The sequence below is a fragment of the Rissa tridactyla genome, chromosome 1, assembly GCF_028500815.1.
Source record: "Rissa tridactyla isolate bRisTri1 chromosome 1, bRisTri1.patW.cur.20221130, whole genome shotgun sequence".
Classification (NCBI taxonomy): Eukaryota; Metazoa; Chordata; class Aves; order Charadriiformes; family Laridae; genus Rissa; species Rissa tridactyla.
Window position 1 is genome coordinate 166,084,508 of NC_071466.1, and position 26,942 is coordinate 166,111,449.

A 26,942-nucleotide genomic window follows, 5' to 3' on the forward strand; every position below is an offset into this window, starting at 1 on the left:
TAAATCACAATATTGTGTAGCGTCCCCGCCCAAGTCAAAACGTGCGGGGGAACGGGGGGGGGGCGGGGAGCGGGAGGCGGAGGGCGGGCGCTTCTGTGGGTCTTTCCAATAGCGCTCAGTGGGTCTCTGAATCGTTTATCTCGGGGATTGAACGTGTGTTTCCAAAGCGCCCGGCAATCCCCTAATAAGAGGTTAAAGGTGGCTGGAGTCAACCGCTGCAGCCATCGGTATCCCTTGGTGCCTTCTTTCATACAGTGCTTGAATTCCAGAGGCTTTTCGCATTCCTTCCGCTAGCTCCGACAATCTTTTTACGCGGAGAGTAATAGGCGCCACCCTAATTTGGGGTCCTCACCCCCAGCCTCGGCATCACTGAACAGAATCCCACCACCCCCGGTTAAAGAAACTCTCCGCAAATATTCCTTTTCCCTCTCTCCAGGTTTTTGCGGGAATTTAGCTTACTATTCACGGAGCTGGGGTCCCGCCCAGGGGGCGGTACGGAGGGTGGTGCGGGTATTCCCGCCATGCGGCCCCCTACCCCTCTCTGTTTTAATAAGAGGTTGCAATTTCTTTTTCTCCAGTTCCTCCATTTCCTCAGAACTATTTTCGTCAGCGTCTCCCCAGATGTCCCTATCCTTGGGGCCTGTGCCCTCAATTAATTTTCGGCTTTAGATAATACCGGGGGGTCTTTCCGCTTGTGTTAGCATGATCTCAATTTTTTGTTCTAAATGAAATGTCCGCTCTCTTTCTCTTTTCAATTACGCTTTTAAACAAACTATTTCTAATTGCATCTTTAAATTATCCTTCTCTAACATTCCGGAATATTTATAATGATCTTGCCCTGGAATTTAACAGGCATCCAGGGTGGCATACATAGTCCTTTTATCTCTGCCATCTCGATTATTTCCGCGGCACCGTTCTACTCTTTTTACTGCCGCCTCCGGACCAAACCACTTCTCCTTTGCCCAGGGGATACCTGGGGGAGGACTAGAACCATGGCTCTGTAATAATTCCTCTAGGGACATTATCCTGCCAACTATGCAAATTTAATGTCGCAGACGTTCACAAAATCAAGTTTAGACACGTCGTAAATTCAAAATAAACTTTATTCTAACAAAATTGCTTAGCAGAGAACTAACTGGAAATGAGGTGTATCAAAATCGTTTAACACTCCGACAACATTAGTAAACCACAGGTTCAGAATGTATGAGGAAATTAATACTGCACGACCTAAGAATTCATAAGCTTTAGAAACGATGATTCAAAATGTGCACAATCACACACCGAGAGTATGTGCACTCCTGCGTGTACAGGAGGTGAACCGTGGAATGGCATCCCAGCCCACCGGTAGAGTCACTGACCGCAGCCCCGCTGCCCCAAGGAGAACCATCTCTAAACGGCCTCTCGAGGGAGCTCCATTTATACCCTATTCGAATATGATCTGTCATGTAGCCACCCCAATAGTCTGCCGACGACATCAACTTCTTTACCTTTCGACAAAAATGCATATGTGGTAGCCACCACCGAGTGGACGTAACAAGAGTCGTCACAGGAAGTTTTCGTGGGCTTTTGCCAGGTTTTTATTAGGTCTTTATCAGATCTTTATTGGGGAGGGTGCATCTGCCACATCCACCCACTAGTGTCTTAAATATCTGAAAGTCCACTCTATTAAAATTCAAGGTCTTGATTTTACTTTTTGCCTGGCCCATATCCATCACGTTCATGATGGGCCTGGACCCAGGCTGCAGCCCAGGCTGACAGCAACCTTGACCTCTCTACTTAGTTTATTTGTGTTGGTGAGCAACAGGTCCAGTAGTGCTTCTTCTCTGGTTGGGCTGGCTTTTGTCTGGGTTAAAAAATTATCCTCAACATGCACCAGGATTCTCCTGGACCAGTTACAGCTTGCTGTGCTGCTTTTCCATCAGTTGTCAGGTTCATTGAAGTCCCCCAGCAGGATCAGGGCCTGCAAGCGTGATGCTTCCTGTAGTTGAGGTAAGAAAGCTTCATCAACCCCCTCCCCTCGATCGAGTAGCCTGTAGTAAATACCAACCATTAGGTTTCCCATGTTGGCTTGGCCTCTAATTTTTAGCTATAAACTCTCAAGTGTTAATCACTCTTTTTCAAAGGAGAGTCTGTGCAATCAATTCTTTTTTTTTTTTTTGAGATAGAGGGTAACCCACATAAACATACCCCTCTCCTTCCTTGATTGTCCCTTCTGAAATATTTATACTCATCGATTACAACATTCCAGTCTTGCGATTCATCCCACCAAGTGAACTACGACTGTGCTGGACTTTTACTGTTTGCGCAGGAGGATGTATAGAAGCAGCCATCTCACAGATGCAGCTGAGGAGGCAGGACTACAGCATCCTTAGGCATACTTCAAACAGGGTGATCAAGGTCATGCATTAAGGCTGTAGCTGAGAAGCCCCATTAACATGTTTTTCACCTCGGGCTGCATAAGGCTGCCTGGCATCTGCAATATTTTCTCAAGCAAGTAGCTCTTCCTGATGCCTGTGCTGCTGAACATTCACACTTTGTATACGTGACCCAGTGAAATTCATTCTGACTTATGGGTGTTCCGGACACATAAGAAACATAAATGAAGTCACAGAGTCACTCAAGGCAATTGAAATCTGCTCTTGATGTAATTGCAGACTTTGGATGATCTGGGAGATAGGGAGATATCTTTTTGTCTGTGGATGATGGATTTTATTTAAGAACTGATTTATCATGGTGTCCTACATCATAACACATCGTTACACAAGTAAGAAAACTTCATGTCTCGATAGGGAAGGGGTTACAGCTGCATACTATTGGGTCTCCAGCAAAGGACTCTTCCCCATGATAAAAGGGTTTTGTATTCATATAGATTTAAAATCCCCAGATAGATCATTAATTTCTTAAATTAAGAAATCCATGACCAGAGGTATGTAGGCATTAGGCAGAAAATGCAGTTGTTATAAGGGGATCCATAGCTACAGTTTTCTTAGTTTTTCTTAAAGTTATCTCCCTGCAAAAATATTCAGATTTTTTGAAAAGATTCATTTTTGTTCAAAGCAAGAGAGAAATAGCTCCTTGATCATTTCAGACCACAGTTATCTGTTACTTCCAAACTCAGTTAAGGGATAATTCCAAGAATCAGTTCAGATCAAGCAATCAGCAATCAGTCGGTGAAATTGTAAAGTTTCTCGTTCAGTATTTAGTGTTGATATAAATACAATATGTATGAAAATGTTATTGTACTGGATGATTTATACGTGTATAATAATGGTTTAATAAAAAGCCTAATTTTTCCAGAAGTGAATGTGAACTCAGTGATAAAGTAGCCAGTCATCACTCTTCCTTTCTCCTTAACCCATTCCTTTAATAAGCTGGGAGGGTCAGAGGGTACACAGAAAACATGATGTGTCTGGAAAATGTGTCCACAAGCTAGAGAAAAGAAGGCTGTGTAGAATGGAAACTCTGGGTCTAGGCCAACCACAGAGATGTTCAGTACATTCCTTGTTTGACTTGGTACAGCTCAAAACCACAATTCAACACCACAAATCAGGAATTGGGACATTTGATGAGGCAGGGAAGAGGTGGATGCTACATGTTCAGTAAAGACAGGTATTGCTTGCATGATGTAAGGGAGGAATGGTCCTTCCCTAGGAGAAGGGGTGAGGATGAGAGAATGCAACTTCCAGGGAATAACTTCCTGGGAACAAGAGGAATAATGAACAGGAGGCACATTAAGATGGGTTCAGTGGATAGGAAGAAGGACAGGAGAAGAAAAGAGGAAGGAAAGACAAAACAGGCCGATGGCCACTACTATTGACATGTACGATACTTTGCAGCCAATATTCATAGAAGTAGAAGCAATATCAAACTGTGTCATTCCAAGTCAGCAATAGGTCATCTTTAAGCAAACCAAGGGGAGCCTGCGTCAGGCTATTATCCCAGCATCAGGTATTTGAGAAAGTGATGGCATATTGAGCTAGAAAAAGTGCAGGATCAACAGGGAAGGCTGCTGTCTCAGGAACTACTTGGAAGTGGCTGAATTTTTACTTCAATCCTAATATCTGTGCTACCATCACTAACACGCTAGATGGGGGCAGATGTGTAAGTGATGGCTATTTGAAAGGGGAGGAGATTCTGCATTAAGTCTAATTTAACTTCAGTAAATACCTTCCTTGGTGGTCAAACAAGTTAAAAAAAGTTTGTGGGGGACCAGAAGGAGGGGGCTGCCCCATAAGGGCAGGTATGCTGGGAGATGAGTGGGGACAGCGGGGCAGGCAGGGCCCACACATGGCGAATGAGTCAGGGATGGTGGCAGTGACTAGGGACTGCCACAGCCCTGGATCACTGGGCAAGTCCGAGGGGACGAGGCTGGGACGAGGTCGACCCAAAAAAAGCACAGCCAGTGGAATCAAGGATGTACAGACAACAGCGTGTAAGGTAACGCCTGAGCCTAAATGCGACCCCAAAGCCAAGAAGTGGAGGGCAAGATCCTGAAAAATCCTCAAACAAGTGACCTTCAAGTCTGCCAAAGGGAAAGGGTGAAAGAAGGTCCTAACAACAATAAGCATGTTTTCCATATGGGAACAGAGTCCGATTGGATGCAGAAGTTCAAGCAGAACTGAAATGAAATCTGCCTGTACACAGTTGATGCAATGAACGAAAGCATTTTTGTTCTGCAATGCCGGCGCACAGTGGGATTTTCCATCGCATGGAACCGATGCCCAGAACCCCCCTTCCAAACTTCAGTCTGTGTTCTTCCATAAGATCTAAAACCGCACAAAAAGTTAGGAGAGGGACAGGCTGGCCAAATATCTCTGTGGGCTGTTCCTGCGGGAAAGACTGTGCTTTACAATAACAAAAGGTTGCTAAAGCTCCTGTCTTCAGATGTGCAAATTTTTTTCTTTATCTTAGATACTTTTCCATTTCCTTTGACATCGGGTTTGTGGATCCACCCTGAGCAATGAGTTCAGTTTACTTTTTTTCAGCTCTTCGTACAATTTAGTTCGTGTCTAGAAAGACATCAAACTAACCTTTGTGACTTGTATGCTTTTGTTTCCTTACGCTTGTGGCTGCTGGGCGAAGTTTGATAAGAAACTCCCAAAGGAAAACTGATTTATACTGCCTAAGTTTTTTGGTTTTTCGATTGTTTGTTTTTACTGCACCTTCTGATGCTGATTCCATCTCTTTCTACTTAGCTTTCTCTCCCAGACAATATGCAATACACACCAGAGTCTATTAGCGAGAAGATTTTGGCAGGCGATAAATGGCAGAGAGGTAACACGTCTGCAAAAATTTCAACGAGAAGAGGGTTTTAATTTAGATTCTCTTAATTTCAAGAAAAAAAAAAAATCCTGGAACCATGCGACTTTATAAAGGCACAGACCATATGCAAGCGAAAGTGTTGTTTGGTAAAAATATTTGTTTATGTCGGTGACGGTTGCCATAGTTTTGAGGAGAGAAGGCACCTCAATCCACCACTGTGAAGAAGGACTTTATCCCCACCTCACGCCAAAATATTCTCACCGCTGTTGTTAACTATTCCACACTAAAGGGGCCGCATGAAGCTGTTCTTGGAAGCTAAAGATAACACAGAAAATCAATTAGTGATAACTAATGTGTAGCTCTTAATTAGGCGAAGGGTGACTTCCCTGCCAAACCTGTGCACATGAGTATGTGCTACTTAAGGAAAGAAAGGGGGGCGGAGTGTGCTCCTCCCTGATAATCTACCTCTCGTGTAGGCTGGGAGGAGAGTTTGGTCTGCAGAATGGCACAGTGTCGGGCTGCCACGGGCGCTGCCCATGCAGACTCCCCCATGACACAAGGACCGAGGGGACGCTGAGGACTCCGCGCCGCCCTTTCGCTGCGGTGTCTGATGCACCCTCCCTCCCGCCGCGGCCGGGGATCCCTCCCGTGGCCGTGTGTGTGCCCGGGGCTCGGAACCGTGGAGAGGCGATGGAGTGTGCCGGCCTAATGTTCGAGACAATCGTGGTGGAACCAGCGTGGGGAAATGGATGGAGAGGAAGGGGGCCAGGGTGTGTGTGTGGAGCGGTGTGGGGGAGGGGGTGAGCGGGCGGTGTTGTGTAAGCAGTCAGTGCCCTGCTGTGACTCAGCCCCGACCCGCGGGCTCTGGTCTTCTATTTCTCCACTCGTGACTATTTCCCGTATGAGCGAGCTCCGACACAAGTCTGGGCACCAGCAAACGGAGGGATTGGGGACTGGGGACGGGCGTTCTGGGAAGAGAGATTCTGGGGACTTGTGCAATACTTCCATTCGGGACAAAACACGGATTTTACCTCAGCAGTTCCCGCACTTAGAAAACTTCCACGTATGATCTTTTTTTCCCTCAACACACAGCCAAGACAGAGCCTCAGCAGTCAGAGGAGAAGCAGGGCAGGATTGCTTTCGACCTCGCCAGGTCCCTCCTGGACAGGGTCGGGGGGAGGTGGGTTGCAGCGGATGGGGAGAGGAGCTGCTCCGCGACACGGCTGGGAATGTGCGCAACCCCCTCTGTTTCCGCACTTACCGCTGAAGCCGGATAAGGGTTAATTTGAGGCTCGTGAGTACGATAGCTCCGTTCAAGGGCTTCCGGCAGCCATGCAAGAAACGGAAGGTAATTGAATCTCCAACACGTATGTTTCCAGAAAGAAAGAGCCAGATGAGACGAATGCAAATTCTTTACAGGACTGTGTTTAATTAACATCTCAATCACAAGGCCGGGCCAGGAGAGGAACCGGAGAGGAACGAGCCGCTGCTTTACACTGGGCGCAGAGGGCACCTTCGCGACCATCTCGTCTTACCTAGGCTGAGCAGGGATGGGGGGAATCCCACCGCCGAGTGAGCCTCGGGCAGGGCAGAGAGCAGGGTAGCGCCGTGCTCGGCAAACGGGAACGCGGAAATCCACGAGTGGGAAAGAATTCCCCGCGCTGTGCTGTGCTGGCTTGCACAAGTCCGACCGGTTAAACTCGAAGTGAAACTGGTAACAGATGATCTTCCTGAAGTGCACGATACACTCACTCCCATGTCGTCAAGCAGCAGGACAAGGAAGATCGGATGTCCCGTCCAAAGTGGTCGGGCGTCCCGAGCCTCGTAACCCGTAACACAGAGCGCTTGTTACAGTGACTTTAGAGACCGCTTCTCTCAACAGCCCACTCCTGTGTTCAGGTACATGGCTTTGTTCTGGGAACAGCCCTTCACTTCCTTAACGTTCCGTAACCTGTTTACCATAAAATGTTATGCAAACACACACAGAGTGTGTCCCCGACACACACATCGCACTGTGCTCCCGAAAAAAGACGGCACACCCCGAAACACACATTGGATTTTCACTCCCCGACGCAAAAACCACCGTGCACCGACTGACATACGCATCGCTCCGCGCCGATGGCGCACACATTGCCCTGCGTACAGCACAGCCACCGGTCAGCGCCTGACAGCGCACACATCGCAGTTCTCCCGGTGACACACACAACGCTCCGCTCCTCCCCTACACAAGCATCGCTCCCTCCCCGAAGACGCTCACATCGGTCTGCACCGGCTGACAAACCCATCGCCCAGCGTACCATAGTCCCATCGCTCTGAGCCTCCCGAAACACACATCGCTCTGCGCCGAAGGACACACACACTGCTCAGCGATTCGCCGCGCACACATTCCCCTATGTACGACACAACCGTCGTTCTGAGTTCTCCCGAAACACAGCGCTCTGCACCCCGCAAACGTCCGCTACGCCCTGAGCCCAAAAAAACCCACACCGTTCTGCGCCCCATGACAGACACACCGTTCCGCTCCCCCCCCTACACAGGCATCGCTTCGCTCCCCGACGGACACACACATCGCTCCGCTCCTCCGCTACACAGGCATCGCTCCGCTCCCCTCGCCCCGTACTCCTGTCACTCCGCTCCCCGAAGACACTCCCATCGCTCTGCACCGCCTGACAAACATATCGCCCATCGTACCACAGCCTCCCGAAACACACCTCGTTCTGCGGCGTCGGCGCCCCCCCTCCCCGACCCCCTTCCCCGAAACACATCGCTCTCCGCCGACGGATACACACATCGCTCAGCGCTCCGCCACGCACATATTCCCTTGCGGACGACACAGCCATCGCTCTGCGTCCGCCCCCCCGCCCCACTCCCAACTACCCTTGTTCTGCGTCCTCCCGAAACACAGCGCTCTGCTCCCCACAAATATCCGCTGTGCCCTGAGCCCCACACCGCACACACCGCTCTGCGCCCGATGACACACATCGTTCCGCTCCTCCCCTACACAGGCATCGCTTCGCTCCCCAACGGACACACACGTCGCTGCGCTCCCCGAGGACACTCCCATCGCTCTGAACCGGCTGACAGACACTTCGCCCAGCGTCCCAGCGCTCCGCGCCTCCCGAAACACGCATCGCCCTGCGGCGGCGTCGCCATCCCCATCTTCCCCCTTTCCCCGAAACACATCGCTCTGCGCCTCAGCGACACACACGTCGCTCTGCTCCACCAACGCTCGCTACACCCTGAGTGCAACGACACACACATCGCTCCGCTCCGCTTCTGCCCCGCACACACATCACTCCGCTCCCCGAAGACACTCCCTTCGCTCAGCGCCCCACAACGCGTACATCGCTCATCGTCCCATCTCTTTGAGCCTCAAGAAACACACATCGCACTGCGGCGTCGGCGTTCCTCCCCCCCCGACTCCTTTCGCGGAACACATCGCTGAGCGCCCCGCCACGCATACATCATCCTGCGGACGACACAGTCACTGTTCTAGCGCGGCACCCCCGCCCCCCGCAAACAACCGTCGTTCTACGGCCTCCCGGAACACATCGCTCTGCCTTCCCCGTCCCCAAACACCCGTCGTTCTGCATCCTCCCCGAAACACATCGCGCTGCTCCCCACGAACCACACTGCCCTTATGTCCTGACACACACAGAGCTCTGCTCCCCACAAACGTCCGCTACACCCCGAGCCCAACCACACACACATCGATCTGAACTGACGGACACATCGCTCCGCTGTGCTCCGAGGGACAAACACATCGCTCAGCGCCTGACGGCACACACATCGCTCTTACGATGACACACACTTCGCTCCGCTCCTCCCCTACGCAGGCATCGCTCCGCTCCCCGCCCCGTACTAATGTCACTCCGCTCCCCGAAGACACTCCCATCGCTCTGCACCGCCTGACAAAGACATCGCCCATCGTCCTATCGTTCCGAGCCTCCCGAAAACCACATCGCTCTGCGGCGTCGGCGTCCCCCCCACCCCCCCTTCCCCGAAACACATCGCTCTGCACCGACGGACGCACACATCGTTCAGTGCCCCGCCACGCACACATTCCCCTGCGGACGACACAGCCATCGCTCTGCCTCCCTCCCCAAACACCCGTCGTTCTGCATCCTCCCCGAAATACATCTCTCTGCTCCCCACGAACCACACTGTCCTTATGTCCCGACACACACACAGCTCTGCTCCCCACAAACATCCGCTACGCCCGGAGCCCAACAACACACACATCGTTCTGCACCGACGGACACACGCCGCCGTGCCCCGATGGACAAACACATCGCTCAGCGCCCGACAGTGCACACATCGCTCCGCTCCTCCCCTACACAGGCATGGCTCCCTCCCCGAAGACAATCCCATCGCTCTGCACCGGCTGACAAACATATCGCCTATCGTACCACTGTTCTGAGCCTTCCGAAAAACAAATCGCTCTGCTTCGGTGTCATCGTCCCCCTCTTCCCCGAAACACAGCGCTCTGCACCGACGGGCACTCCGATCGCTCCGCTCCCCGAAGACACTCCCATCTCTTTGCACCGTGACGGACACTTCGCCCAACGTATCATAGTCCCATCGCTCTGCGCCTTCCGAAACACCCATCGCTCTGCGCCTTCCGAAACACCCATCGCTCTGCGGCGTCCGCGTTCCTCCCCGCCCCCCTTTCGCGTATCACATCGCTCTGCTCCCCGACGGACACACACATCGCTGAACGCCCAGCCACGCACACATCCCCCTGCAGACGACACAGTCATTGTTCTAGCGCGGCCCCCCCCCGCCCCCAAACAACCGTCGTTCTGTGTCCACCACGAAACATACCGCTCTGCGCCCCCCAAACCGCATTACACTTATGTCCCGACACACACATCGCTCCCTCGCTCCCTCGCCAAAGACACTCCCATCGCTCTGCACCGCCTGACAAATACCTCGCCCATCGTACCATAGTCCCATCGCACTGCGCTTCCCGGAAAACACATCGCTCTGCGGCGTCGGCGTCCCTCACTCCCACCCCCCATTTACCCAAACACATCGCTCTGCACCGACGGACACACACATCGTTCAGTGCCCCGCCACGCACACATTCCAATGTGAACGACACAGCCGTCGCTCTGCCTCCCCGTCCAAACGCCCGTCGTTCTGCATCCTCCCCGAAACACATCGCTCTGCGCCCCCCGAACCACACTGCCCTTATGCCCCGACACACACAGCGCTCTGCTCCCCACAAACATCCGCTGTGCCCTCAGCCCGACAACACACACATCGTTCTGCACCGACGGACACTCCCATCGCTCTGCTCCGATGAGAGACACATCGCCCCGCGCCCGATGACACACACCTCGCACCGCTCCTACCCCCACACAGCTATCGCTCCGCTCCCCGAAGACACTCCCACGGCTCTGCACGGAGGGACAGACACTTCCCCCTTCGTACCATCGTCCCGTCGCTCTGCAGCTCGTGAAACACACATCGCTCGTCGGCGTTCCCCTCACTTCCCCGAAACACATCGCTCCGCTCCCGCAACGCTGCCATCGCTCTGCACCGGCGGCGAAACACATCGTTCCGTACCCCGCGACGAACCAATAGCCCTGCGCCCGACGAAAAGCACCACACGCGCAGCGCGCATACGGCGATGTAACGATGACAAACACATCGCTCCGAGCCCCACAACACCACACAGGTCCCTCTGAGCCCCCCCACAACACGCATCGTCCTGCACCCCTAAGATACACGAATGGGTCCGCGCCCCGCCACCATCGTCCTGCGTACGACAGCTGTTGTTCTGCACCTCCAGAAACACACGTTCCCCACAAAATACATAGATTTGGGACCCCCAAAACTCATTACCACTATGCCCCTACACAGTTATTGTCCTTTGCCTCCCGGAAACTTGTCACCCTGAGGCCAGCGACACACACATCGCCGTGCTCGACGTCGGCGAAGCACATCGCTCCGCTCCTCTCCTACACACACACACGCCGACGGACACACCGTTGCACCATCGCCTCGTTCCCCGAAAACACTCCCATCGCTCTGCAGCGATGCAGCGATGCCTCTACGCGCGCCCCGCGGTATTGCAGCCTCTCGGCGCTACCACCGCGCCACCTCTTCCTCCACAGGACACAGAAGTCACCGCACCGGTGTCTCTGAGGCGATGGCAAACATAATCGTGTTCACCGTAGGACTATACACATCGTGCAGTACACCGAACAAAAGCGCACACTTCGCTGCGAATCTTTTCAATGAGTCATGCGGTTCATGGAGGCGGGGCTTTCTCTACTGGTATTTACCTGCTATAAAAGGAGCTCCCGCGAGCGCTCTGTTATCCGGCGCTTTGTGAGCCCTGCCCGTGGGTGAGAGAGATGCTCGTTTGCTGCGATGCCTGAGCCGGCCAAGTCCGCTCCCGCGCCCAAGAAGGGCTCCAAGAAAGCGGTGACCAAGACGCAGAAGAAGGGCGACAAGAAGCGCAAGAAGAGCCGCAAGGAGAGCTACTCCATCTACGTGTACAAGGTGCTGAAGCAGGTGCACCCCGACACGGGCATCTCGTCCAAGGCCATGGGCATCATGAACTCCTTCGTCAACGACATCTTCGAGCGCATCGCCGGCGAGGCCTCGCGCCTGGCGCACTACAACAAGCGCTCCACCATCACCTCGCGGGAGATCCAGACGGCCGTGCGGCTCCTGCTGCCCGGCGAGCTGGCCAAGCACGCCGTCTCCGAGGGCACCAAGGCTGTCACCAAGTACACCAGCTCCAAGTAAGCTGCTGCTGCGCCCTGTGCCAGACCTGCTCGACCCAAAGGCTCTTTTAAGAACCGCCAATTCTTTCACTTGAAGAGCTTTGTCACTGGTGTTTTCCGACCGTTATTTAACTTCACTGTCTTCTGAGCCTCGCTTGCATAGGGACCAGTTTTTCATCGGTTATTGCAGTTTTTCCTGTGTCTCTGAGCCTGAGGTCTTAACCCGATGCTATAAAACGCATCTTCGTAATGAAACTTCAGAAACGCCCATCGGGGGGCATCAGCGGCTAAAGAATCGCGATCGTGAATTTGCGATTAGACCTCACCTATTTGGATGTTAGTCCTTTCTGAAATCATTAAGGATTTTGTATTAGGAACCTTAGAATAAAGAAAAACTAGGAAATAGCTCAATTAATCATTTAAGATGTACACTTTGAACAGAGGATTTTTTCCTACACGGAAGACGAATGGAACGTCTCTACTACTTATTAAAGTCTTTAAGGAACTTTAAAGCTATATTGATATATGTCTATGACTGATAACAGAAGTTCATGGTATAAGAAGAGTGAGAAGGAATAGAACAGTGCTGAAATCGGCCCGACTCGGGGAAAGTAAGCACCGTAACCACTTCCCCTTTCTCTCATTTCAGACGACAGTGACTTTTGAGTGATGGCACACAGGAAGCAGACAGCACAGGGAAGGTGCCCTGCAAAGAGCTGGTAATCGAAGCAGTCTGCAAGAGAGCACACACAACAGGCAGTGTGAAGGCTCAACGGTAACCGCTGCGTTCAGCAGGGCAGAGAAAGCTGTTAAAGAGGTAAGTGCACTGACCACAAGTAGGGACCAGAAATAGGCGTTTGTGTTCCGAATGGTAAATTATACTAGAGGTTTTCAACCATTCGGATTGAACGCTTGTCACAATTATCAAGAACATGCTATCAATAAAACAGAAATCAAAGCTCTTTTACTGAGAAAGTGGGTGGCTCTTAAAAGAGCCTTTGGGTTAAGTCTTTAAAATGCATATTTACTTGGAGCTGGTGTATTTTGTGACAGCTTTGGTGCCCTCGGAGACGGCGTGCTTGGCCAGCTCGCCAGGCAGCAGGAGCCGCACGGCCGTCTGGATCTCCCGCGAGGTGATGGTGGAGCGCTTGTTGTAGTGCGCCAGGCGCGAGGCCTCGCCGGCGATGCGCTCGAAGATGTCGTTGACGAAGGAGTTCATGATGCCCATGGCCTTGGACGAGATGCCCGTGTCGGGGTGCACCTGCTTCAGCACCTTGTACACGTAGATGGAGTAGCTCTCCTTGCGGCTCTTCTTGCGCTTCTTGTCGCCCTTCTTCTGCGTCTTGGTCACCGCTTTCTTGGAGCCCTTCTTGGGCGCGGGAGCGGACTTGGCCGGCTCAGGCATCGCAGCAAACGCAAGCGCCTCAGTCACCCACACGGAGCGTTCACCAACCACCGGTAACGCCGCTGCCCGCGGGAGCTCCTTTTATAGCGTCGCTGTGCAAAGCAGCCGCTCCACAGTATCGCATCGCCATTGGCTGGAAGTTCTATCTTAGATAGTCGCGCCGCGCTCAGCTTTGCTATTGGACACCTCTCGATTCGCGCTCCCATTGGCTGCCGAAACAACGCTTTCTTCACAGCCTATCAGCGCACGCGCCGCCGCTCCGCCCGAGCAGTATATAAATGGCCGGAGGGAGCGGCCGGGAGCACAGCTACTGCTGCAGAACTGTTGCGTGTCTTGTTTGGCTGAGTCGCTGCGACATGTCCGGCCGCGGGAAGCAGGGCGGGAAGGCGCGGGCCAAGGCCAAGTCGCGCTCGTCGCGGGCCGGGCTGCAGTTCCCCGTGGGCCGCGTGCACCGTCTGCTGCGCAAGGGCAACTACGCGGAGCGGGTGGGCGCCGGCGCGCCGGTGTACCTGGCGGCCGTGCTGGAGTACCTGACGGCCGAGATCCTGGAGCTGGCGGGCAACGCGGCCCGCGACAACAAGAAGACGCGCATCATCCCCCGCCACCTGCAGCTGGCCATCCGCAACGACGAGGAGCTCAACAAGCTGCTGGGCAAGGTGACGATCGCGCAAGGCGGGGTGCTGCCCAACATCCAGGCCGTGCTGCTGCCCAAGAAGACCGACAGCCACAAGGCTAAAGCCAAGTGAACGCCCCGAAGACTAATCAGGATACTAAACAAACAAAAGGCTCTTTTCAGAGCTGCCCACAATAGTCATAAAGAGTTGAGTCGCTCTCTGCGGTTTCGGTTCTTCTCGTGAACGCAAGCAGAAATTTGTAAGCCTCTCTTTCTTGAACGTGTTTGCCTTAACTATGCTCTTCTCCGTTCCTGCCTGCCTACTTTTTTTCGTAGGGACGTTGTATAATTAATACTAATGTTACTTTCTTAAAAAAAAAAAATAATAGGCTGTTCTAGTGAGAGGTTCCGTTTAGTTGCTCTGCTGCTTTTTTTGCAATTGCTTCCTATTTTTTTAATAAAATATTTCAATAAAAAGTTTTTGTTCTTGAAAAAGTCTAGACACTTGTAACTGCATTTTTTATGGTACTGGAGTAAACGTTGGAGTAAACATTGTGCCCGCTAATAGGTGAACTCTGCCTTTGCTGTAAGTGCTCTATGCAGTGTATGTCAAAGGACGATACAACCCGAAGTCTTCATATACATTCAAAGTCTTCATAGATTATTTCTTTTTCCCTTAGAGAGTATCAGAAGGTCGCCGATCGATGTTGCAGCTCCGGGCAACGCAGAGTTTTACAACTCGGAGAGATCTGTGGGGGCAGGGGCAAGGAAAGCACAGACAGGAAAAAAAAAAATCCCTGAATAAGTCACGCGTCCCGGCAGCGACTCTGATCCGATTCTTTCGCAACCGGAGGGGCGTTCCCTGCCTCGGGCCCCTTGTTGATTTCCATTTTTAACGGGCTCGTGTGGGAGGGTCCCGCTGGCTTTCCTTGGTAGTGTTAACTCTTGAGAGCACTCGGGAAGGCTATCGGGCAGGCTTACCAGTGTTCTCAGTGAGCTGCCTGATGCGACGCGCCACCACGGTGACAGCCGCCGTGTAACACTGGGAAGAGCACTATTACTTTTAATTTCATTTTTCTGGTAGTACGGGCTAGATTCTACTCCCCGCCCCCGTTCTCCATGAGGTAGGTGGAGTTCCGAGTTCCCCCCCCGCCTTGTCTTGCGTGAAGGCGAATAGTTCTTAGAAGAGCTGCTGCTGTTCCAGCAGGGCACAGTGTTGTCCTAAAGTCGTTCCTCTGTTTTGCTGCCGCCCTGCTTTCTAGCCTCACAGCCTTGTGCAGGCCCTTGGCCGCAGAAGCCGCCATCTTCGTGATTTTACCGGGGCTCTTTTTTTTTTTTTTTTTTTTTTTCTTTTTTCCCCCCTCGCTGTGCGGAGGCAAAAATCACGGCCCTGGTGATCAGCTCGGTGGCACTGGAGCAACAGGAGAGGTTTTCAACATGACCACAGTTTTCCCCGTCTCTATCCCCCAGTATAGGGGAAAGACATGTAGGCTGACATATCTCCGGATTTGGTTGGTGTTCACTGAGTTTAGCTTTCCTAAAATTGAGTCGGTAATAAGTTCGCCCATTTACAGAGGAGGGAAGTCTCCTCCCCTCTGTGTCTGTGTTTCTTTCACATAATTAAATTGTCATCTGCACCTCGGAACCACTGGGAATTGTAACAAAAATAGGGAAGGGTCCCGTGAACCCCCCTGGGTACACATACATCACCTCGGTGTTGTATGAGAGGATTTACATTCCAGTTTCTAGGCAATAGGAACTTTCAAGAGGACATTTTTTATTATTATTATTTCTTTCCCTTATAAATGAATGCTCTGGTATCAACAGTACAAATACCATAGTACAGAAGATATAGTATTCGTTATTATTCTTGTAGCTATTCCTCTCACTTCCCTGCTGCAGAATGTGTTTAGGCATTATGTAGCTCTAGTTTCAAATCGTCATCTGGGAAACAAAGCCTTAAAAAACCGATAGGGTTACGTGAGGTCTAAAGTGTGAAGGGCCACAAGGCCTCAAAAGTATATTGTACGGTCACACACTTTCATGAAGATGTTTCACAGATGTGGTTTACCAAAACTGGGGTAACTGGGGTAAGATTGGTTTTGAAAACATGTATATATTTCTTAACAAGGGGAGTGTGAAAGCTTATGGTCTCCTAGAAGTGGCACAGACGGATTCCTCGTTATTTCTTTATCATTAACTCGGTTTTGCAACAGCAGAATGGGAGAGGGAGGCGAAAACGCGGTGATGAAGAGACAAAGAGAAACCTGCCTCCTCCAGCCCTTGTGAATGGGGACCGCTTGGCGACCCTGTCGAGCTGGCGCTCGGGGCGGCAAAGGGCAGCGCGTCCCCCGCGGCGGGTCCTGCTCCCGGACCCCTCCCGAGCAGGTCGGCGGATGATGGGGCAGCCACCCCAACCCATCCTATCCCTTCTTCACGCGCCAAGCTTGAGGAAAAGGGGGGAAGCTTACGCTGTTTCGGCACCCAGATTGAAGAGCTGGCCGTACACTGAAACGAATCGATTTTGTATGAATTTGGTTCTTTCTTCGCTGTGCGCGTTATTCCTTGAGGGAGGGAAGCAGAAAAAGAACCAAAGCGCTCAAAGTTGGTTTATATCTAATAAGCACTATTGGCTTTACTGTGTGATTTAATCCCACGAGTTTAATTTGGCTAGGTTAACGGAGGAAAGCTCAGGCTGAAGGCCAGTTACCTCGTCGCTGGGTAAATGCGGCGGGCGAGCAGACAACGGAGTGACAGCTCATCCTCGCTGGAGGGCGAGTCCCGCCAGGATCCCTCATTTCTCCAGCGACAACGAAACCCTACGGGTTTGTCGGTCCGGCCGTAGCAAGCGGAGATTTTCCTCTTCCCCGCGCCGGTGCCAGAGACAGGGGTTTAAGGACTGACTCGGCTCCAGGGGAGGGGGGAGCCGGGATCCATTGCGGACGAGGGGAAGGAGTGGAGAGTGCGGTGTATCACGGGCTGATTCAAGAAAAGAAGCGGGGAAGGAGGACAAAGCGGAGACAGGGGCGTTGCGGGGGTTTGAAAGGGCTCCTCTGCCGGAGGTGGCTGGAAACAGCGAGGAGAAGAGCCAAAAAAAAAAAAAAAAGATCAGGTATCTCTGGGAAGGGCAGAGGGTCCCGCATTTTTAAACCCAGACTCACGACACTTTAATTTCCCTTTCTAAACAATTAAAGTTTAAATTCTCTTCTGTTGTCAAGAAGTAAACCTTGTAGTGTAAGCAGAAGAGTCCACACTATTCAGTTCAGATAAATGCTGTTAATGAACCCCCGTTCTTATGAAACTTCCTGATGCCCCCTGTTGTTTGTGATCTGTGCCATTTCCTGCTGAGAAATATGGTCTGTCGTGCAAATGCTCTTAGGTGGAAAACAATGTAAAAATGAAAAAATGGGTTAAAGACTTATCTGCCTTCATGGTCTTACAAAAAGTGTTAATCGTTCTGATTGTCTCTATCAGTGTTTTAGAAACCCTCAATGTTTGATTTTTGTCCCGTCAATAAACGCGCCATTAGAAGCTGCTATTTTAAGTCTGAAGTGCAACTCGCACGCATCCCGTGAACTTTTCCGTGACATTTAAGTATCGGTTAAGGCTAAAACTCCAGGATTTTTAAACCCGTGTGAGCCTTTCCCTTCTTCCATGGGATTTGTACCAGCGATTTAAAAAGGCAGCGTTTAAAAGCCCCTGCATGTAAGGAGTTGAACCGATTCAGCTACATTGTCTGGGCTTCCTGCGGCAGCTCGGCTGAGCCCAGGCACCCGGCTTTGCCGACCGTGCTGTCAGCCCTGTCTACTGGTGCTTGGAGCACAGGAGGCGGCAGCCCTATTAAAAGACGTATTTCGATGTGTAGAAAGATTGGGGCTTCTATGCTTCCTGTGGTAATTCTTGCCCCGTTTTCTATGCAGGATGATCAAAGACCTTGCTGTGTCCCAAGTGCACAAGGCACGCATTTCTTCATAGCTCTGACGCTGCACAAATGTAGTGCAAGATCCTTTGCACTCTCTGAAGTAAAAAATTCAGCTGTAAGTCTTCATCTGTGCCCTCTTCTTATTTTGGGAATTGTTCTTCCATTTTGCTGTGACCCTTTCAAGTACAAAATCTACAGGCAATGCAAATAGGACTACAAGTACAAAAAGGTGGTGGATTTTACCAGCGATGAAAATTCCAAGCTGTCCTGATGCTCCTTTCACACACAAACTGCTTATTTTCTAGTTTTAAAATGCAAGTATGTCCAGAATTGCTCCCTGAGTTTTTCTGTGTTAAAAAGTGAATGGAAGAACCTTTGTGATTAATACAAAATTAATCATTCTTGACAAGGAATGCTTTTAGAAGAACTTTTGCATTAGGATGGGCCATCAAACAATATAGTTCTTTGCAGCCACCAAGGAAACCCAAAACAAAACCTAAAAAATCCTTTCCACCAACCTAGGCTTATGGTATGTGACCCCAGTCCCCGAGGACAGAGCTGCCCTTGCTCATTGTAATGCTTCTTCCTTCCTTGTAGGGTATGTGAGCTGGGAAGAGAGAAAAGGTGTTACCAGCTGCATTACCCTCTACTTTCAGCCCCCTCCTCCAGTGAGTTTTGTGTCACTGTGCTCTGATATAGCACAACCCCGAGCCCAAGCACTCCATTTTTTTCCTTTGCAATCTGAACCAGACACATTTTCATTACTGGCCAAAAGCATTACATCAAGGCATATATAAGGTCAAATCTTTTTCCCCAGCTGCAGTTAATACTTTCTCCTTCAATCCTAATTATTTTGAAATATATTATTTTCCATTAGAACTGGAAAAGAAAGTCTCTGGAAAACTAACATAGTAGCAATTTGCCCTGTGTGTTGAATAATTATAATCTCTGGTCGTTAGAAAAAACAATTTGATTTCATAAGTGGGTGAGCAGATATTGATTTACTCCATTAAAAAAAAGAACAGGAAGTAGTGTAAAATTGTTATAGTCAGTGTGCAATTTTTCCAGGTTTTGGATCAGGCGTATGGCATCTATTTCTTGTTTCTGATTCACTGTCTGGTCAGGGGACTAGAGAATAAAGTTATTTGTTTTCCCAGCTGTGTTTTCACCCCTGGGGCAGTCGATTCCAAGTCTACTGGACGCCCCTCCACATGAAAGCAAACTGTGGCCTGCACTCTGCTGCTAAAGGGATTGAGAAAAATGCATTAGAGACATCGATTGTGGCACAACACTTGGCTGCCTTGGACTCCAGTTCTTATAGAAGTTCTAGCATGTCCGGCACAGCAGCACTCAGTGGTGGTATGACTTCATTCAGGCCACAACAGTCTATCGTTAGTCTCCACTCTCCATTAGACTTTTTGGGGAGCCCAGACCTTGATGCAGTACTCCAGGTGGGGTCTCACCAGAATGGAGTAGAGGGGCAGAATCACCTCCCTTGACCTGCTGGCCACACTTCTTTTGATTCAGCCCAGGATATGGTTGGCTTTCTGGGCTGTGAGCGCACATTGCTGGCAAGACCTGAAACATATTCAGAATGAAGCACCTAGCAATAGAAGCATGCTGGTTTGAGCATCCCAAGCGTACTCAAAAGTCTTGAAAACCATTGCAACTAGCTTGGAGGAGAAGAGGGAGATGAAGGAAGTTGTCTCCTCCACAGATTAATTCTCAGAGGAGAGAAGTTAAAGGTGTAGTAACTAAAAGTTACTGGATACTAAAAGTTTCCACTAAATATCTCCTGAAATACAGAGATGAATGTGCCGCTTCTGTTTTGCCTTGTTCATCACACTTAATCATTAATGAGTACAGCCACAGCACACACAATTTCATCATATCATAAGCCCACACTACAAAGCACAGCAAAATGATAATCTTGACCCATGACCCAAGGATGATAAACAGCACAACAGGGAGCAGATACAGCAAATAAGGTATTGCAAGATGCAGCCCCAAGAGCAACATTGTGACTATTGATCCCATACGATGAACACTCATGTCAAATTTGTTCTAATGCACTCTTATCAGGTTTGTCATTATCTTAACCCACCAAGCTCCCCCCGTTTGGCACCAAAAAGGCCACAAAAGCTGACCCCGAGTAAACTTTTTGATAAAACTAATGCTGCAAACAGGACTAGCTGAAACCAGCAAATGCAAGCAAAACAAAAAAGATAAGGACCAAGGAAACAATTCCAAGAGAATGAGGTAACGTCAGAAGAAGGCCAGCCCAGCTACCAAGAAAACCAGTAAGAAATCAAGAGACCACTGACCAGAATTAAGTGATTGGACCTAGGGATCAGGTTCTGAGTGGTACGGGTATAACTGGGGGACATGATCTGGGATAGTGATCCCTCTTTGGAGGCACCTAGCTGGAACTGCTCTGTATGTCAGATAAATAAACCACTTATTTACTCAGCAGATTGGAGACTCTTCATCTTTGAGCAGAACCTAGGGCCTTGAACGTTGTTCAGGTTGCATCCGCGTGATTCCTACCATAGTCTAGGTGGCAGCGGCATAAATCCTGCTACACCGGGATGATGTGTTTGAACACTGTGCCACCTTAGTGTTGCTGGGTGATGTCACCTGGGTAAGATGGATTTAAGAATACAAAGAAAACTGCTTTGAACTGAATAGGAAAGAACATAAAAGATGAAAGAATATGCTGACATATTATTTTATATTCACACTATTTGCTTTATTAATTTTGAATGTTCATCCTCCTGTGGAATGAAATTGTTATGTTTGCTATTCTTGCTGACACTAAATCCTACTATTTTTACCTTTGGTGAAAAGAATAAGTACACAAAATTTTCCAAAGTAGTTGCTTTTTACCATTTCAGAAACTTTGGTCTCAGCACTGATGGAAAAATAAAGGATGTGCTAGAATCAGAGAATCAGCTCTAATCACATGTGTGTGCAGGTAGAAATGCTACTTTCACATTATACCCCCTAATATTGCCTCATCATAGATACTGAGATTGGAAGAAGCAATCATAAACAAAATTTTATTTTCTGTTGAGTGAAGTGTCTCATGAGCCTAGAAATAATCTCATATACTGAAACATCCTTTCAAAATAAAATCCACTGAAATTTCTGTGGAAGCTATGTTAATGAAGCATGCAGCATGGAGCATACAAAGCCAGGAAAGGCAAAGAGAATGCTTATGGATTCCCGAACTGAGAGGCCAAAAGACACCACCAAGCTCCTACTCTAGGGCTGCCCTATGATAGCTGCAGTTTGAACCAAGGTCTTTTTTTTTTTTTTTTTCCCAAACAACATAACTGACTTTGACTTTTACGTCACTGATTTTTCAGAATAATAGCCACTGACAAATTGTTCAAGTGATCACCACCACGGCCAAAATCTGAACACTTTTAGTGCATGATATTTTCTAGAGTCCCTTTCTAGCAAGTCATACATGCCCTTACACAAACACCTAGAGACTTGAATATACTGTGTTTTCTTCATCTTCTTAGGTACTGGATAAATCTCTCAACTCCATTTGAAGCTGCTGGAGAACTGAGTATGAAGGATGCCTCTTACAACTGGATTTCTGAAATCCAATGAGAGGCATCCATCAGCCTTCAAACTGAAATTAACTTTGATAAATTAGTGGCTCATTTAAGAGAGACCTGGTGCCTGCCTTTCTACCTGTACTATCAAACAAATATGCAGTCAGTACTAGAGAGATTGACTTTTGTGATTCTGTGGTACCTGTATGGACTAATTGTGCTCACAAATCCACAGAATATGCTTGGAATTCAGGATTATTCCGATTTAGTTTGAGAGAAGGTAATAATGGCTTGGATCTGCAATTACAGAAGTGTCTAATTGCCTCAGAATGTGATGGAACATATCAGCCCTTGGTCTGATGATGAAAGACTTAGGGCTGGTTATTACCTAAATGATAAACTCTGATAGTTTAAGAAGTCATCCCACGGGGGCTAGTTTCTTAGTTTTTAATAGTTTTAATACAAATAATGATATATAAACACGGGAAAAGGTCGAGTAGGTATGAAATAATATCAGTTTTCTTTGTGTGTTTTTAGTTACAATGGGAATATTCTCTCCCTAAAGCAGTCCTAGGGAGAAGCTGCGCAACTTACTGTAAAAATCACATGCACAGCAGAATTATTGGGAAAGTTAATGAAGATAGTTTCAGAAAGGACTTGTGTGTTTATTAATCACTGGGCTATTGGTAACAGCTTATTAAGATAAATATCACTTGCTACTCTACAAATTCTTTTACAGTACAGTGCACTGTAGACCTCTCACTTTACTAGGAAAAAAGACCGAGCACCATCTAGTGGTAGATGTTGCTACAGCAGTTACTGCGATGTACGTAGATAAGTTCCCATTAGCAACAATACTGATTCTTTCCTGACTAGAAAACCACAGAAGCCGTTTTTTCCTTCAATTTACAACACATATAACATAAACGTACTTAGAGCTTAAAAAGAAATGCAACAGAACTGTAAATTAAAGAAACCAGCATCACCTAGAAAGAAAACACAACAAAAAACTTTGGCTACAAAAACTTTAGTTAGCAAATCCTTTGTTGCCTGCATAAACTGTTTGTTCCCCGACAGAGAACTGAGTAACACTATTTTATGAAAATTAATTTTTAGTAGAACTTAAAAAACGAAGTTATGAACCCATTTTTACACCGTATTTGTCTGCACAGCTCTTTTACTGAGAAGGTGGGTGGCTCTTAAAAGAGCCTTTGGGTCGAGTAGGTCTGGCACAGGGCACAGCAGCAGCTTACTTGGAGCTGGTGTACTTGGTGACAGCCTTGGTGCCCTCGGAGACGGCGTGCTTGGCCAGCTCGCCGGGCAGCAGGAGCCGCACGGCCGTCTGGATCTCCCGCGAGGTGATGGTGGAGCGCTTGTTGTAGTGCGCCAGGCGCGAGGCCTCGCCGGCGATGCGCTCGAAGATGTCGTTGACGAAGGAGTTCATGATGCCCATGGCCTTGGACGAGATGCCCGTGTCGGGGTGCACCTGCTTCAGCACCTTGTACACGTAGATGGAGTAGCTCTCCTTGCGGCTCTTCTTGCGCTTCTTGTCGCCCTTCTTCTGCGTCTTGGTTACCGCTTTCTTGGAGCCCTTCTTGGGCGCGGGAGCGGACTTGGCCGGCTCAGGCATCGCAGTAAATGCAAGGCTCTCACGAACGCCCCAAACGCAACAAACAGCTACCGAAGTCGAAGTGAGAAGCGCTACCCCCGTGCCACGTATTTATAGCTCCCTTATGCAAATGAGAAGTATTACTTCTGCGTACTTTCATTGGTCAGAACACATAAACGCGTCATAGCTCCCCTTTATCCGTTTTTTATTGGTCGGAATTCGATTCGCCACCTCATTGGCTGCCCAGCGGAGACCTACTTCTCAGCCTATCAGCGAAGGGGCGAGGTAGCAAAGCGAGGCTATAGCTGAGCAGCGCCGGGTCTTTTCTCCGTTCTGCTGCTGGTTGCTCTTAGAAGCGAGCGAAGGAGCGATCGAAGATGTCCGGCCGCGGGAAGCAGGGCGGGAAGGCGCGGGCCAAGGCCAAGTCGCGCTCGTCGCGGGCCGGGCTGCAGTTCCCCGTGGGCCGCGTGCACCGTCTGCTGCGCAAGGGCAACTACGCGGAGCGGGTGGGCGCCGGCGCGCCGGTGTACCTGGCGGCCGTGCTGGAGTACCTGACGGCCGAGATCCTGGAGCTGGCGGGCAACGCGGCCCGCGACAACAAGAAGACGCGCATCATCCCCCGCCACCTGCAGCTGGCCATCCGCAACGACGAGGAGCTCAACAAGCTGCTGGGCAAGGTGACGATCGCGCAGGGCGGGGTGCTGCCCAACATCCAGGCCGTGCTGCTGCCCAAGAAGACCGACAGCCACAAGGCTAAAGCCAAGTGAATGCAACGGAAAGCCAGCACGTTGTCTCTTCTGGAGAACATAATCTTAAGGCTCTTTTCAGAGCCACCCACAAAATCATAAGAGAGCTCAGTTATCCCTACTTATGCCCTTTTACATGAATTACTCAACCCGTGTTTTGTCATTTTTTTTTCTCCATGTTTATTAACAGTATTTTTGGCTTGGTAATATTAGCAACGCTTTCCACGTTTCTGTTAACACAGTGTCGTGCCAAATGTCCTTCCAAAGCAAGTTCTTCCGGAGAGGGGGTGTTTTCCGGTTAGTTCTTAAGCCAGAGATCACGGGAACGGTGTGTTTCGGTGAGAGCTCCCGTCCCTCCGGCTCTCCCTCCCCCCTCTTCCGCGTTTTTCTTCTCCGAGAGTGGCTGCAACAGCACTAGAGATACGAGGCGAAGGGGGGGAAGGGGCAGCGGGCCGGGCTCTCCGCTGGCCAATCCTTGGTCAGGGCGGGCTTTTTCAATACTTAAAGCTCCTTTTCTTTCTCATCGAGAACAAAAGGAAGGGAAGAGCTCAGGGCCATTTTCGGGTCAGTAAGCAAATCCTCCCCTCCTCCCCCAAAACAGACAAAACCATTTAAGAAGACACCTTAAGAGAAATACAACAGATTAGATATGGCTCAGTAGTAGCGTGCCCGACAATTGCATTGCTTTTCTTACAAAATATATTCTTAAAAAAACGTACGTCCGTTTTTTATCAAATCATTACTACAAAACATTGCTTCCTGGTAGTCAAACCAATTACTCGTCAAAAAGATGTAAAAGTCTACACTTCCCTAAAGCCGCCTCGTTATACCGTGCTCGTTAGCGTTTCTTTCGGTAATCGTAGGGGGGGAGGAAAAGACACAATTGACCTCTGTCGACTTACGAATTACTGGATCCTTGCTGCAGATTACTGACGACCTCGGTGCCTCAGCTCCTTTAGGGAAAGTGTGGGTGGCTCTTAAAAGAGCCGTTGGATAACAAAATATGTAGAGCAAGACTCTTCTGGTATAATTTACTTCTTTTTGGGTGCTGCTTTCTTCGCCTTGGCTGCTTTGGGCTTGGCCGCCTTCGGCTTGGCTGCTTTTGGCTTCACCGCCTTTGCCTTGGCCGGGCTCTTTGCTGCTTTTTTGGGGCGACCTGCTTTGGCCGCTTTCTTGGGGCTCTTGGCCGCCTTCTTAGCCGCGGTAGCCGCCGGTTTCTTGGCCTTTTTGGGGCTTTTCTTCACGGCTGCAGCTTTCTTGGGCTTCTTGGCAGCGCTGGCAGGCTTCTTAGCCGCCGGCTTCTTGGACTTGGCCGCAGCTGTCCGCTTCTTGGGGGCTTTTTCCTTCACTTCTCCGGGCTTCTTGCTGAGGCGGAAGGAGCCGGAGGCGCCGGTGCCCTTGGTCTGCACCAGCGTGCCCTTACTGACGAGGCTCTTGAGCCCCAGCTTGATGCGGCTGTTGTTCTTCTCCACATCGTAGCCGCCGGCGGCCAGCGCCTTCTTGAGCGCGGCGAGGGAGAGCCCCTTGCGCTCCTTGGAGGCGGAGACGGCCTTGGTGATCAGCTCGGTGACGCTGGGGCCGGCGGGTTTGCGGGCTTTGGAGCCGCCCGCCGCTTTCTTCGGTTTCTTGGCGGCGGCCTTGGCGCCGGGCGCGGGCGCATCGGGGGCGGCGGCGGGAGCGGTCTCGGACATCGCGGCGGCGTCCTCTGCGGAGCAGGCGAACACAATTGGGCTGGCGCGGGTCAGATGCTCGTATTTTTAGAGAGGAGCCGCGCGGTGATTGGTGCGTTGCAGAGCCCGCCCCGCTGCACGGCCGGGGAGCCCTTCGGTGTGCTCGATTTGTGTTTCTTTGGACTAACAAAAGTGTGTTTTCCTCGGAATTTCTGCCACCAAATCGCCCCATTTCCCCGGTGAGGGAGGAGAAGAGCAGGTACTTGCGTTCGGGAGAGTTTCCAGCCGCAAAGGCGCGGGCTGAGTTAAAGGAGAGGCGATAAATCCCGTGTGCTGCTGCTGGAGAGACCTCTGAAGAGAGAAACTTTTGTTTTTCCTTGCAAATTAAAAATTTCCTTTTGACATAAATGTTACAGCAACGACTCAGTCTGATTCTTTAGAGGGTTTTCTTGGGGTCAAAGTCGAAATCTGCCGATTTAAAGCTATTTTGACAGTTTAAATTGATTTTGAAGAGGAGGAAGTAACACAAACTCCTCTTTCAGCTCTGAATATGGATTAAGAACCGGTTCCTTTGACCATGTGTTTTACCTCCTAAAACGCTAAAGTCCAGTGAAATAGTGCCTCGTACAACCTCCTATTGCACTTATTATAGATCCATAAGCATATTGTTAATATCTGGTGATTTATGAACACACAGTTGTTTTATTTCGTCTTCCTGGAATTTCTGTAGATGGGAGGCAAACTTGCCCTGCTGCCTTGTGTTGGGTGTTTTCTTTCTTTTGTTTGTTTTCCACATGATTTTCTGTACCAATTATTAAGTAAATCAAGCTACTTGCTTTTCACGTTGCATGTTACTTTCAAGGAAACAGTAATTTAATAGATGATGTTACAAAAACTGCAGCTTTGTAACAGAAAGCAAGCTCCTAAACTTCTGGGATATTTACTGGAATTATCTTTGTCTCTCTAGTAATTTAAGATGTGCAAGGGCTAGTGTAGCAGTTTAGTAATTATGTTTTTCCTTCCCAGGAAGTATTACCATGTTATCTATATCTCAAATAGCAGCAGAATTTAAAATCATATTACTGTTTGGGATTTTTTTAATACATCTCACCCAGTATGTCTACACAAAGGTTTATCTAAAGATTATTGTGAATCCTCTTCCCATTTTAAATAAAATCCACCTAATTCTTCCTTATGCATTTTACAGCCATTACTGAAATGAGGAAATGCTTTCAGGACAAAAACCAGAGCACTTTGTGATAACCTGAGTTTTAACAAGGGGAGGGGTAGGCCATAGGTCATTCCTAAAGAACCAGGAAGAATTCAATCAATATTGATATCTGCTTAAAGATGATGTAATATGCTGAACAGAACAGAGCCCTGGAATAATATTTCATTAATCTCTACCT

The 26,942-nt window shown here is 49.6% G+C and overlaps 6 protein-coding genes across 13 annotated transcripts; 3 read left to right on the plus strand and 3 right to left on the minus strand.

The window, feature by feature from the left end:
• Positions 1–1,144: 1,144 nt before the first annotated feature.
• LOC128904635 (histone H2B 1/2/3/4/6) lies at positions 1,145–23,440 on the minus strand. 8 transcript variants are annotated; one of them, XR_008464569.1, is made up of 3 exons: positions 22,762–23,440; positions 18,461–19,184; positions 16,964–17,086 (listed from the first exon to the last, which is right to left on the minus strand). XR_008464569.1 is itself a non-coding variant. In XM_054189287.1 (2 exons), the coding sequence occupies exons 1-2, from the start codon at positions 23,136–23,138 to the stop codon at positions 1,919–1,921; spliced, it is 489 nt and encodes a 162-aa protein (XP_054045262.1). In that variant the 5' UTR covers positions 23,139–23,440; the 3' UTR covers positions 1,145–1,918. The 8 variants fall into 8 exon arrangements, 7 of the variants coding, with proteins under 7 accessions (XP_054045262.1, XP_054045265.1, XP_054045263.1 ...); XM_054189287.1 differs by lacking the exons at positions 16,964–17,086; positions 18,461–19,184 and adding an exon at positions 1,145–2,030; XM_054189290.1 differs by lacking the exons at positions 16,964–17,086; positions 18,461–19,184 and adding an exon at positions 1,146–1,978.
• LOC128904665 (histone H2B 1/2/3/4/6) lies at positions 11,638–12,044 on the plus strand. The gene has a single exon (XM_054189321.1). The coding sequence runs from the start codon at positions 11,644–11,646 to the stop codon at positions 12,022–12,024; it is 381 nt and encodes a 126-aa protein (XP_054045296.1). The 5' UTR covers positions 11,638–11,643; the 3' UTR covers positions 12,025–12,044.
• On the minus strand, positions 13,012–13,449 carry LOC128904656 (histone H2B 1/2/3/4/6). The gene has a single exon (XM_054189309.1). It carries the CDS (start codon positions 13,405–13,407, stop codon positions 13,027–13,029), a length of 381 nt encoding a protein of 126 aa, XP_054045284.1. The 5' UTR covers positions 13,408–13,449; the 3' UTR covers positions 13,012–13,026.
• LOC128904637 (histone H2A-IV-like) lies at positions 13,671–14,515 on the plus strand. The gene has a single exon (XM_054189293.1). It carries the CDS (start codon positions 13,686–13,688, stop codon positions 14,151–14,153), a length of 468 nt encoding a protein of 155 aa, XP_054045268.1. The 5' UTR covers positions 13,671–13,685; the 3' UTR covers positions 14,154–14,515.
• On the plus strand, positions 23,400–24,100 carry LOC128904649 (histone H2A-IV). The gene has a single exon (XM_054189302.1). The coding sequence runs from the start codon at positions 23,495–23,497 to the stop codon at positions 23,882–23,884; it is 390 nt and encodes a 129-aa protein (XP_054045277.1). The 5' UTR covers positions 23,400–23,494; the 3' UTR covers positions 23,885–24,100.
• Positions 24,019–25,597, minus strand: LOC128904632 (histone H1.01). The gene has a single exon (XM_054189282.1). The coding sequence runs from the start codon at positions 25,552–25,554 to the stop codon at positions 24,895–24,897; it is 660 nt and encodes a 219-aa protein (XP_054045257.1). The 5' UTR covers positions 25,555–25,597; the 3' UTR covers positions 24,019–24,894.
• Positions 25,598–26,942: the final 1,345 nt, after the last annotated feature.

Bases quoted from the DNA above. Each gene is read 5' to 3' on its own strand.
- LOC128904665 (XM_054189321.1), top strand. From the start codon at position 11,644: ATGCCTGAGCCGGCCAAGTCCGCTCCCGCGCCCAAGAAGGGCTCCAAG.
- LOC128904656 (XM_054189309.1), bottom strand. From the start codon at position 13,407: ATGCCTGAGCCGGCCAAGTCCGCTCCCGCGCCCAAGAAGGGCTCCAAG.
- LOC128904637 (XM_054189293.1), top strand. From the start codon at position 13,686: ATGGCCGGAGGGAGCGGCCGGGAGCACAGCTACTGCTGCAGAACTGTT.
- LOC128904635 (XM_054189285.1), bottom strand. From the start codon at position 23,138: ATGCCTGAGCCGGCCAAGTCCGCTCCCGCGCCCAAGAAGGGCTCCAAG. The intron at 19,185-22,761 runs GTAAGCTGCTGC...CAATCCCTTTAG, and splicing joins ACCAAGTACACCAGCTCCAA to CAGCAGAGTGCAGGCCACAG.
- LOC128904649 (XM_054189302.1), top strand. From the start codon at position 23,495: ATGTCCGGCCGCGGGAAGCAGGGCGGGAAGGCGCGGGCCAAGGCCAAG.
- LOC128904632 (XM_054189282.1), bottom strand. From the start codon at position 25,554: ATGTCCGAGACCGCTCCCGCCGCCGCCCCCGATGCGCCCGCGCCCGGC.